Below are 11,431 nucleotides of genomic sequence, written 5' to 3'. Positions count from 1 at the left end.
TCTCGCCATTGTGTCCTGGGTTGTCCCTGGGGTCTCCTCCTGGTGGGACATGCCTGGAACACCTCACCAGGGAGGTGTCCGGGAGGCATACTAATCAGATGCCCGAGCCACCAAGGACACTCCCAAGGGTGTAGAGCTGGTCCACTGTTCCATGGCCAGAACGAAAACCACACTGCTCCTCCTGAATCTGAGATTCGACTTCCCGACGAACCCTCCTCTCAAGAGGAGTGTGATCCCCCTGTAGTTGGAACACACCGTCCGTTCCCCCTTCTTAAAAAGGGGCACCACCACCCGAGTCTAACAATCCAGAGGCACTGTCCCCGATGTCCACGCGATTTTGCTGAGGCGTTTCAAACAGGACAGCCCCACAACATCCAAAGCCTTTTAGATCTCATCCATCCCCAGGGCCTTGCCAACAAGGAGCTTTTTATCTACCTCGGTGACCTCAACCACAGAGATAGGAGAGCCCGTCTCAGAGAACCCACACTCTGCTTCCTCATGGGAGGGCGTGTCAATGGAATTGAGGAGGTCTTCGAAGTATTCTCCCCACCGACTCACAACATCCCAAGTCGAGGTCAGCAGCGCCCCATCCTCACTATACACAGTGTTGACGGTGCGCTGCTTCCCCTTCCCAAGATGCCAGATGGTGGACCAGAATTTCCTCAAAGCCGTCCAAACGTTATTCTCCATGCCCTCACTGAACTCCTCCCATGCCTCACCGACTACCAAAGCTGCATTCCGCTTGGCCAGCCGGTATCCATCAGCTGCCTCAGTCCCACAGGCCAAAAAGGCCCGATAGGACTCCTTCTTCAGCTTGATGGCATCCCTCACCGCTGGTGTCCACCAATGGGTTCGAGGGTTGCCGCCACGACAGGTACCGACCACCTTACAGCCACAGCTCTGGTCAGCCGCCTCAGCAATGGAGGCGCGGAACATGGTCCACTCGGACTCAATGTCCCCCGCCAACCCCGGAACGTGGGTGGAGTCTGCCAGAGGTGGGATTTGAAACTCCTTCTGACAGGCAATTTTGCCAGATGTTCGGACCGGCATCTTACCCTAACATCGGAGCCAACACACCACCAGGTGGTGATCAGTTGACAGCTCCCCCGCTCTCTTCACTCGAGTGTCCAAGACATACGGCTGCAAGTCCGATGACGCAACCACAAAGTCGATCATCGAACTGCGGCCTAGGGTGTCCTGGTACCCAGTGCACATATGGAGACCCTTATGCTTGAACATGGTGTTCATAATAGACAATCCGTGATGAGCACAGAAGTCCAACACCGCTCGGGTTCTGCACTTGTAGCTTTGCATATGTACAGTATTTTAAATGTGTTGTAATGACACATGTTGTTGTGCGTGTGTGCATGTGTGTGTGTGTGCGTGTGTGTGTGTGTGTGTGTGTGTGTGTGTGTGTGTGTGTGTGTGTGTGTGTGTGTGTGTGTGTATGTGTGTGTGGTCAAGGAGAAACTCTCGATTGTCACTTTCTTCACTGGCAGTGTTACGACACAATTGTCATCAAACTTACCCAACAACTCCAAGTCTGATGGGAATGGGAATGGGAGGAGGTGCAATATCAACAAAGGATTTATTTTCAAAAACAAAAAGGCAAACTAATGTGGAATAAAAGGCAAACAAGAAAATAATGTGGAATAATCAAAATATTTAATTAAAAAAATCAACAAACAAACAAAAAACACAGGGAATAGTCTCACTATGACAAGAAAAATAAATGACATAACAAGACTGGGGAACCATGACTTACGACGACAATGAATCGACACAGACTGAAAGAAACCAGGGAACTAAATACAAACAAATTGATGAAAGAATGAAGCACAACTGGACAAGACACGAGGGGCTAGAGGAAGCTGATTGGGAGCCACATGGAACAGAGGTGACGAGAAAAGGTGGAGACGAAATCCAAAAGAGTAATTATAAACTCAGCGATGAGAGATGTTTATTATAGCACATCATAAACCTTTTTGGGGGAGTCCCAAGGAGTGGGAAGCTGGGTGAACCCCTCATGGTACACTTTGACGCTGAAAGCATCAGCGATACTCTCAAATATCTGCACCTGTCCATTTTGTGATCCCCTGGAGGCCCCTACTGAAAAGCTATCCAGTCAGACTTCCGCTACAGTTGACACAGATCGGGGAGGAGGTCTGACAGAGTCCAGCTCAATTTTCCGGAACAATATTTTATACAAGTAGTTACTCAAACTAGAATTAACATTGCCTGAAGAAAATACAGGAGGAATTTCTGAAAGTTGATTCAGATTGAAGGCTTGAATTGAAGGCAATTTATGCAGGGTAAAAAGCAAACTGACTTTTTTGTTATCTGCTCTATTCCCCAATTTTTTTTTAAATGTATTAACTTGCTTGATATCTTAAGTAAAATATTAGGTTTTTTTGTTGAGTCTTCATACACAATTGCAATGAATTTGAAATCAAACGCTCAACATGTGATTAAAGTGAAGCATACTCGATTGGGTTTAGATCGGTCCACATAGTTGGCTCACGAAGAATGCAGTATTCATTGTTTTTCCTTCCAAAACTCTTGACCTTTCGCGACAGCATATCTCCTCTTTTAATAGGTACTCATTGCTTTAAGACTGGAGCCACACAACAGAAAAAGCCTTTCACCAATCACACTGATAGAACCTATAAAAACAGGGTCAAACTTGTGTGAAGTGTCCTTATTTGTGGTTTGAAGCAGTAGGTAGTAGCCTTAGTTATTCAGGTCATTTAAGAGTATTAGAAAGCCACACAGATATGTCTGTTCCCAAAAAACAACAGGAAACATCATTTACCCTTTTTTGCACCCCCCGCCCCTTTAGCACCCTCCCTCCCAGCCACATTGCTTAACAGCTAGATAAGGGTCATAAGAAATTCCATATGGGGACTAAGAGTGGTGGGAGGCAGTGGTGTGTGGAAATGTTGAGGGTGGAAGTGTGTCTTTAGGCGTGAGTGAACTCCTGAACTCCTGAAAGCAGCTTGTACAATGACTGTTTCTGTGGGACCTTTTTCCCTTGCAATTGAGTGCAAATTTGGAATAGGCAACATTTGCAGTGGGCTCAGAAATACATGAAAACTGATTCCTTAACAGTTTTTTACTCACTGGTGAATGCCATGCTACTTTGGATGGTCCAGATGTATGGATCACCAACCAGATGTATGGTTGGTGATGAGCAACATGTCCCAAAAAAGCTGCAACGTCAGGGTTGCAAGATGGATATTTTGGCCTGGAATAGTTGATAACAAGGCACGGTGGACGACTGGTTAGCACATCTGCCTCACAGTTCTGAAGACCGGGGTTCAAATCCCAGCCTAGCCTATGTGGAGTTTGCATGCTCTCCCCATGCCTGCGTGGGTTTACTCCGGGTACTCCGGTTTCCTTACACATCTCAAAAACATGCGTGGTAGGTTGATTGAAGTTGCCCGTAGGTGTGCATGTTAGTGCGAATGGTTGTTTGTTTATATGTGCTCTGCGATTGGCTGGCGACCAGTTCAGGGTGTACCCCGCCTCTCGCCCGAAGGTGATTGGGATAGGCTCCAGCACGCCTGTGACCCTAGTGAGGATAAGCGGAACGTAAAATAGATGGATGAATAATTGATATCAAGTCTGTAGTCGAGTGAAGTTTATTTTTCAGCTCTTAATCACAAATGAGACTCAAAGGGCTTCACAGGCCCACAGTTCACAAAAATCAACAGCATCTCCTAGTCTAGACCCCCTATTTTGACAAAGAAAAACTCAAAACCCTAACCCTCCTGACCCTGCAAAAGACAGAGTGGACAACATCTATGAGCCTGAAACAGCTTGAGAGTTCATTTAATGAAATGAAGAGCCGACTCCTCTGGGGAAGTGGTTCTCATCATGACCTGTCCTGGTCGGTTGATGCCAAATCCTTACAGCAACAGCCACATTTGGCTCATCCCTGCCGATCCCCCTCTCTGACCAGGAGAGGAGGGGGTAAGGAGAGAAGAGAAGCGGAAGTAGAACAGGCAGATGTCAGGGGATGAGGCAGCGAAAAAGATTTGTTGCATGCATACTAGTAGTTTAACAGGAAGCAGAGTGTAGAAATAAGTCTTAAATGGAGATTTAAACATTTCTACCGCAATAATTTTCACAGGCAGGCTTGGAATGGAACATAAGGTAGTACTAGGTCAGCAAAATAGGAAGGTGCCAGGTCATGTAATATTTTACAAGTAGCACCTTTAGGGTACCTTAAGATATCAAAATCCATCCATTCATCTTCTGTACCGCTTTATCCCCGGGCATGTTGGAGCCTATCCCAATTGTCTTCGGGCGAGAAGCGCGGTACACCCTGAACTGGTCGCCAGCCAATCGCAGGGTACATATAAACAAACAACCATTCTCGCACACATTCACAGCTGCGGGCAATTTGGAGTCTTCAATCAACCTACCATGCATGTTTTTGTGATGTGGGAGGAAACCGGAGTGCCCGGAGAAATCCCACACAGGCACAGGGAGAACATGCAAACTCCACACAGTTGGGGCGGGATTTGAACCCCGGTCTCCAGAACTGTGAGGCAGATGTGCTAACCAGTCGGTCACCGTGCTACAGATATCAAAATGAGCTCTGAAAATTATGTGGAGTGAACTGATCATCCTAGACAACACACCATCCAACACTACAAAGAATACCATAAAAGCTTTAGTTGCTCAGGGTATAAATGGATGAAAAACTCATGGTGTGGCCATGATCATCACCTGATCTCAACCCTATTGAGAACCTGTGGAGGGTGGAAGGCAGTATCCCTCCAAACAGTACCTCTTGGAGACAACTCTTACAAGTTATCCTGGCAGAAACTATCCATTGACTTACTAGTTCAATGGATGGCAGTGTTGATAAGGTGACCTTGACCATTAAAGAGGGGCTCTGTATAACCAATTAGTTTTTTAACTGTTCTGCATCATATTTTACTTTACTTTGTGTAATTTTGCCCGAAAAATACTTTTGTCGTGATGGTTTGCTTCACAAATCACAATTATTGTAATTGTTGACGAAGAAAACATTCAACTTCAATTGCATTGATTATACAGGAAAATGAACAAAACAACATATATATATATATATATATATATATATATATATATATATATATAATATATATATATTTTAATAATAAATACAATTTCTTATTCCAATCGTATTCTACAAGTCTTGAGATTTATTGGGCTAATCTAGGACCTTGTGTATCAAATTTCATGCCATATAATGTGTGCGTGTTGGTATGACAATTAAAGTCCAGAAATCCTTGAATTTGGAACATAGTGTAGATTGTGCGGAAGTGTACCTAAATGCCCGTCAACAATAAGGAAAATTATGGCAACAATAAATATTGTAGTTACCTTTATTAGGTCAGTGTAAGAAAATTGTGGTGAGTTATATTCATTCACAATGAACTAAAGAAATAAACAAAAACATACTAAAATAAGCTATGAACAACAAACAAGTGCTGTGCTATACTGTTGTATGAAGATAAATACACTATAGCAACATTGTTCAGTTCAGTGGAATAATAATAAAAAATAGACATTGTATGTAAATCGATGTTTTTTCACATCACAGAATCTGCCAACAATTACATTCAAACAGCAGAGTGGTGTCACTTAAGACTACCAAAGTAGAATACAGTACAGTATAAACATAAACGACAAACATCGTCCCAAATGCTTTTGTCATACTACGTTACACCGTGATACCACAAGGGTCACTGGGACTTCACAACCTCGTTGTAGCATCACTGGGACTTCTCAACTTCTTTTTAGCATCATAAAAAGAAGTAAAACTGTACATAAATACACAATGGAGTCACCATGGTTGTGATATTTTCCTAAGACCATTATGATATATCAACACCTGGTAAATTCCAACCCTCCATCATCTGTCAATGGAAATGTAACATCTTGCAACCATTGCAATTTCATCCTATGGGTGGCAGAGCTTATCGTATAAAAATAATCTGCATTGTATTTGGACAGTGACAGACTTTTTAAATTTGAAGACTATCACCTTTAATTGTTTTGCATGCTTAATTGGGTTTAGATCAGTTCACTGGCTTCGCCAAATTACTTGCCTTCCAAAAGTCTTGAGTTGCTTTCGCGATCGCATACATTCTCTTTCATGTGTGCATGTATTTATTCCTGTTTGCCGACAATCACTAAAACTTAAAAAAAATACTGTTTAGCTTACTGTGAAGATGCCGGTGGGGTAGGGTTTGGTGGTAGTGGTCAGAACGTCTGGTGCTTTCGCAGATGGAAATTGTGTCCAATATAAAAATGAAATATTGTTTGAGTTTTACTCTCACAGTGGGAGGTTGAAGAAACTATCTACAAAATACACATACAGCATGTTCGCTGACAATATGGCGGCCCACGGAGAACCTATGGTGATTCTCCCCACATTCAATAGAAATTATGTGAGAACCTCATAAAGCATGGCGGTAAATAATACAGCGGTTGCCCTTGTCTATCACTTCTTCTTTTTTTGGTTGATCTACCAACGTCTCACACAGTGTCACATAATACTCCACACTTAAAGGCTTCGGAGTATATTGCACTCGTAAATATTGTAAATATAAACCATGCCCACACACGGTTCTCACTCGTGTTCTCTCTATTTAGCGTATTTACACCTGCTCTTTTTTTTTTTTTTTTTTTTATCGTGGCATCATGGATAATATATATGGAAAGTGTTGTTGAATGTTCCAATTCAATTTAGTAATTGGAACAACTCAACTGTATGTGATGTTTCAAAATCAACCTCCTTCACGTGTTTCACTCTGCCAGAGGGTATACACATAATGGGAAAAAAGTCAATCTCCAATATATGGCAAGCAATATACAAAAAAATGTTAATACTGCATCATTTTATAGATAATCATATGGCACTGTAGTGGTGTTCAACAGTAACAGTAACAAACTTTTGTGCATTCAAATGTTGCGAGTCCTACGAGCATCAACTAAAATATGATTTCTGCGGCACATTTTTCTCTCTTTCCAGTGTTTGAAGTTGCTGTTCTCGAATGAATATGATAAAAAAAAAAAGCACTGCGATAATAAAAAACGATAATTACCGCTACGTCGAAAAAAAGATTTCACAATTTTCATGTGTCCCCAGCCTACTTCCATATACCAATACCACCAGTGTGTCTGGCCAAGGCAGAGCACATACGACACTGTTTACTTGAAAAAGTGTAATAAATTCTGCTTCTGAACCAATTCTCTCTTAAATCTAAAACAACGACAAAAGTTGCTGTTAGTTGTTAAGTTGCCAAAGCTAATACAGTAAGTACACTGTATTACTTGATGAACTAAAAAGTAAGCTTATCAACAGCACAAATAAATACAGTAATTACTTTTATCAACAAGAATACCAATGGATAAATTAATATGAAATACATGATATAATATGAATATATTATTACATGAAACAACTGTTCTGTGTTATTTATGGGGAAAATAATAAAGCTAAATTCCATATTCTTGGTGCATCCTTGAAACGATGATAAAACTTTGACACCATGTTATATGGCATCGCCCATGTGTGTAGGATACTACTTCCAATTGGGGCTCATTTGGGTAAAATACTGTATGTTCCACTTGTTAAAATCTAAAGGAAAGGAATATAGCTGCTGTATAGAACAAATGTTACACTCATTGATGTGCTGTTGGCAAGAACGTATATATCGAAGATCACTCATGGTGTACTGGTACACTCGCCTGACTTCAATTTATCGTCACTCATCTTATAGGATAGTCAGTTCCAACTGGGGTTTATTTAGGTACATTCCCTCGTAGGATTCACATGGCCGATTCACACCAAAAACGACAATTTAATTTCATGCATGGGTTCTTGAGACTTTTTCATGTGTCCTGTTATAATAGTGACAGTCCAGCCAGTTTCGTGTTGATCTGTGAAACTGGTGTTGGGGGCTAATTTTGTTCTAACTTTCACACCTTAAAAACAAATTTAGAAGGAAGAAGGCAGATAAAAGACAAAGATAAACAACAATTCCAGGAGGGCCTTCAGACTCCAGGGCCTAATGAATGACACAGGCAAGGACTTGCCAATTTGGCACTAACCAGATCAAAAGCATTCATTGTACTGCACTGTAATAAAAGGCCTTCTATAAATCACATTTATCATGACAATTAATGGGCCCATGTCAATGTGACAGAATGGTGAGTTGTATGTAGTCTTTTTCCTTCAACCCTGAACAGTCCAGTCTCAGTGGTTGGAAGCTGGTGGTGACGTAGTACCAAAGCTGCCTAGGGTTGAGTCGGAAGACACCTCGTGGTCAGGCGAAGGGGTTTTCCGACTTTAGGATGGAAGCATCCGTGTCGTGGCATCCTTTGCCGTTCATGTGTTCCGAGTGGCCGTCGATGCTGTAGCATCCTTGCACCTCGGTGATGGAGGAAGCCGTGTAGGACGCCGAGCGCAGGGCGTCCGAATGGTTTCCGATGCTGCTGCCAAACTGGAGGTTGTACTGGTTCCAGTGCCGCCGTAAAACTGCTTGGACCTGGCCAGAGAAACCACAGGAAGGCATCATTCTGCTGTTCGTCGGCCAATAGAGAATTGCAAGGAACTTTGATAACCAGTTCAACTCTCCTGTTGAATGAAGTGGCTCGGGAGCGGGAAGTCTGGGCTGCCTTGCTCAAGCTACTGCCCCCGCAACACAACCTCGGCGATGCAGAAGTACAGTGCCGTGAAAAGGGACTGGCCCCTTTCTCAAATTCTTATGTTTTTGCATAGTTTCCCCACTTTAATGTTTAAGATTATCAAACAAATGTAAATATCAGATAAATACAACCCAAGTGAACTTAAAATGCTGCTTTTAAATAGTGATTTTATTTATTCAGGAAAAAAAAAAAAACACTATTCAAAGTTACCTGGCCCTGTGTGGAAAAAGTAATGGCCCCCTAAACCTAATAACTGGTTGGGGCATCCTCAGCAGCAACAACTGAAATCAAACGTTTTCTATAAATGGCAATGAGTCATTCACATCTCTGTTGAGATATTTTGGCCCATTCTTTCTTGCAGAATTGTTTGAATTCAGCAAAAAAGGAGGGTTTTCGAGCATGAACCGGCTTTTTAAGGTCATTGCACTGCATTTCAATGGGATTCAAGTCTGGACTTTGACTAGGCAACTCCAAAACCTTCATTTTGTTTATTTAAGCCATTCAGAAGTTTACTTTCTGGTGTGTTTTGGATCGCTATCCTGCTGTAGAACCCAAGTGCACTTCAGCTTGAGGTCACAAACTGATGGCTGAACATTCACATCCTTCATGACTTTCTGTCAAAGAGCAGAATTCATGGTTCCATCAATCACAGCAAGTTGTCCAGGCCCTGAAGGAGCAAGCATCCCAAGACTATCACACTACCACCACCATGTTTGACTGTTGGTATCATGTTCTTTTTTTGAAATTCTTTTTACATTTATGCCAGATGTAATGAGACAGACACCTTCCAAAAAGCTCCACTTTCATCTTGTCAGTCCATATAATTTTCTTCCAAATGTTTTGGGAATCATTCATTAGTTTTAGATGCAAAAGTAAGACGAGCCTTTTTGTTCTTTTTGGTCAGCAATGGTTTTCGTCTTGGAACTCTGCCATGGATGCCATTTTTTTTCTCATTCTCTTCCGTTTTGTTGTGTCATGAACTAACCTTAACTGAGGCAAGGGAGGCCTGCATTTCTTTAGAAGTTGTCCTGAGTTCCTTTGTGGCCTCCTGGATTAGTCATTGTTCACTGTTCCCTTGGGGTAATCTTTGTAGGCCGGCCACTCCTGGAAAGGTTCACCACTGTTGCATTTTTTTTTCTCCATGTGAGGATAATGGCTGTCCCTATGGTTTGCTGGAATCCGAAAGATTTAGAAATGGCTTTTGTAAGCCTTTCCAGACTGATAGATGTCAATTACTTTATTTCTCGAATGATCTGGAATTTCTTTCGATCCTGTCATTTTTTGGCAGCGTTTTTATATCGTTTGTCCGACTTGAATTTTTCGGGACGGATTCTATTTAAGTGATTTCTTGATTGAACAGGTCAGGACATAGTCAGGCTTCAGTGTGATCAGTGAAATTTAACCAAAAACTGTGATTAACTACAATTAATTCACGATTTAACAAGTGGGTTAATTACTTTTTCACACAGGATCAGGTAACTGAATATTTTTTTTCCTTAATAAATTAAATCCCCATTTACTGTAAAAACAGCATTTTAAGTTATATTTGTCTGATATCTACATTTGTTTGATGATCTTAAACAAAGTGGGGAAACTTTGCAAACAATATAGAGAGCCAATACTTTTTCATGGCACCGTAGATAGATGGATTAATGAATGGGTGGATAGAAAAAGTTTCGTCCATAAAAAACTAAATTTTTTTTTGCTTTTGTTCTGGTCAATTTGACCTTGACCCGCAACATAACAGGAGGGTTAAAGTACTTAACAAGATCCCAGAGACAAATTTCCAGGAGAATGGAAGCTGTTATATCTACAAATGGGGCACCAATTCAACATTGTCTTTAATTGCAGGTTTCTGAAAAAAATTTAAAATAAATAAAAAACAAAATATGGCCAAGTATCCAAATACCTTTGCTCATATATTACGTAAATATTTTCGGGAAGCTCTGTTTTGTGTGTTTCTTGTATATATATATATAAAAAAATCAATTTAAAAAATGTAATTATTAACTCACTGTTTCGGTCAATATCTATGGTTGATTACAATTAAGTAAGTCATTGGATTTTTTCTTTGACTTTGAAATGTGTTCTGCCTTGGGGAATGTAACTAATTAATGAGAAGAAACCCACCTCCCAGGCACACACAGTAATCCCCCCTATCCATATTTGTGGTTGCCATTAGAGTTTCCACTGGATTTAGGGTCTGGTTTGTCTTGGAGTGTGTTATATATAATTAGCAATACTATAATTACACAATATTAATAGATACGAAACATTGGCAGCGCTTGTCAATGAGCAGTGTTTGGCTGTTAGCCAACATTTTAGAAATCTATAGTCCTCGAGCAAAGCCCTAATTAGAAAATAATGCAGAAACCGCACTCTGTCAAAGGAAATATGGATCAATATGTTTGTGCATGCATTGCATACAAATCTATGAATGTTTGAAAAAGAAAAATTATTAACTCTGTCTTACCTCTCCATTAAAAAAGCAGAAGATGGTGGCTACCAGCAGACCCTGTCATTCAAACAAATAAAAAGGCCATGAGAGCACTGATGGGATAAACATGCAGTATAATGCGAAAACATTCAATATTCTGTTGAGATTGACGCCAAACTTCAGATGGTGTCTTTTTGCGAGTTTGTTTAGTTAATACGGTCTCTTGCATAACAACCACTTCCTGCACTTCCCTCCCTGCCCATCCTGGAAACCCTCGCAATGATC

At 41.2% G+C, this 11,431-nt stretch overlaps 1 protein-coding gene across 2 annotated transcripts in view; it reads right to left on the bottom strand.

Annotated features, from left to right (window-relative positions):
* Positions 1–5,362: 5,362 nt before the first annotated feature.
* calcrla (calcitonin receptor-like a) overlaps positions 5,363–11,431 on the bottom strand; it is a 32,003-nt gene continuing 25,934 nt past the window's right edge. The window contains exons 12-13 of one of the 2 annotated variants that reach the window (XM_061692243.1): positions 11,183–11,224; positions 5,363–8,549 (exon numbers count right to left, since the gene is read on the bottom strand). In XM_061692243.1, coding sequence (XP_061548227.1) covers positions 8,328–8,549; positions 11,183–11,224 — 264 coding nt within the window. In that variant the 3' untranslated portion in view covers positions 5,363–8,327. The remainder of the gene's footprint in view (positions 8,550–11,182; positions 11,225–11,431) is intronic. The other variant, XM_061692244.1, reaches the window with a different exon arrangement.

Source organism: Phycodurus eques, chromosome 12, assembly GCF_024500275.1.
Source record: "Phycodurus eques isolate BA_2022a chromosome 12, UOR_Pequ_1.1, whole genome shotgun sequence".
In the NCBI taxonomy this organism is placed as follows: Eukaryota; Metazoa; Chordata; class Actinopteri; order Syngnathiformes; family Syngnathidae; genus Phycodurus; species Phycodurus eques.
Note: the sequence above shows the minus strand (reverse complement) of the source record. Positions and strands in the feature narration are given on the sequence as shown.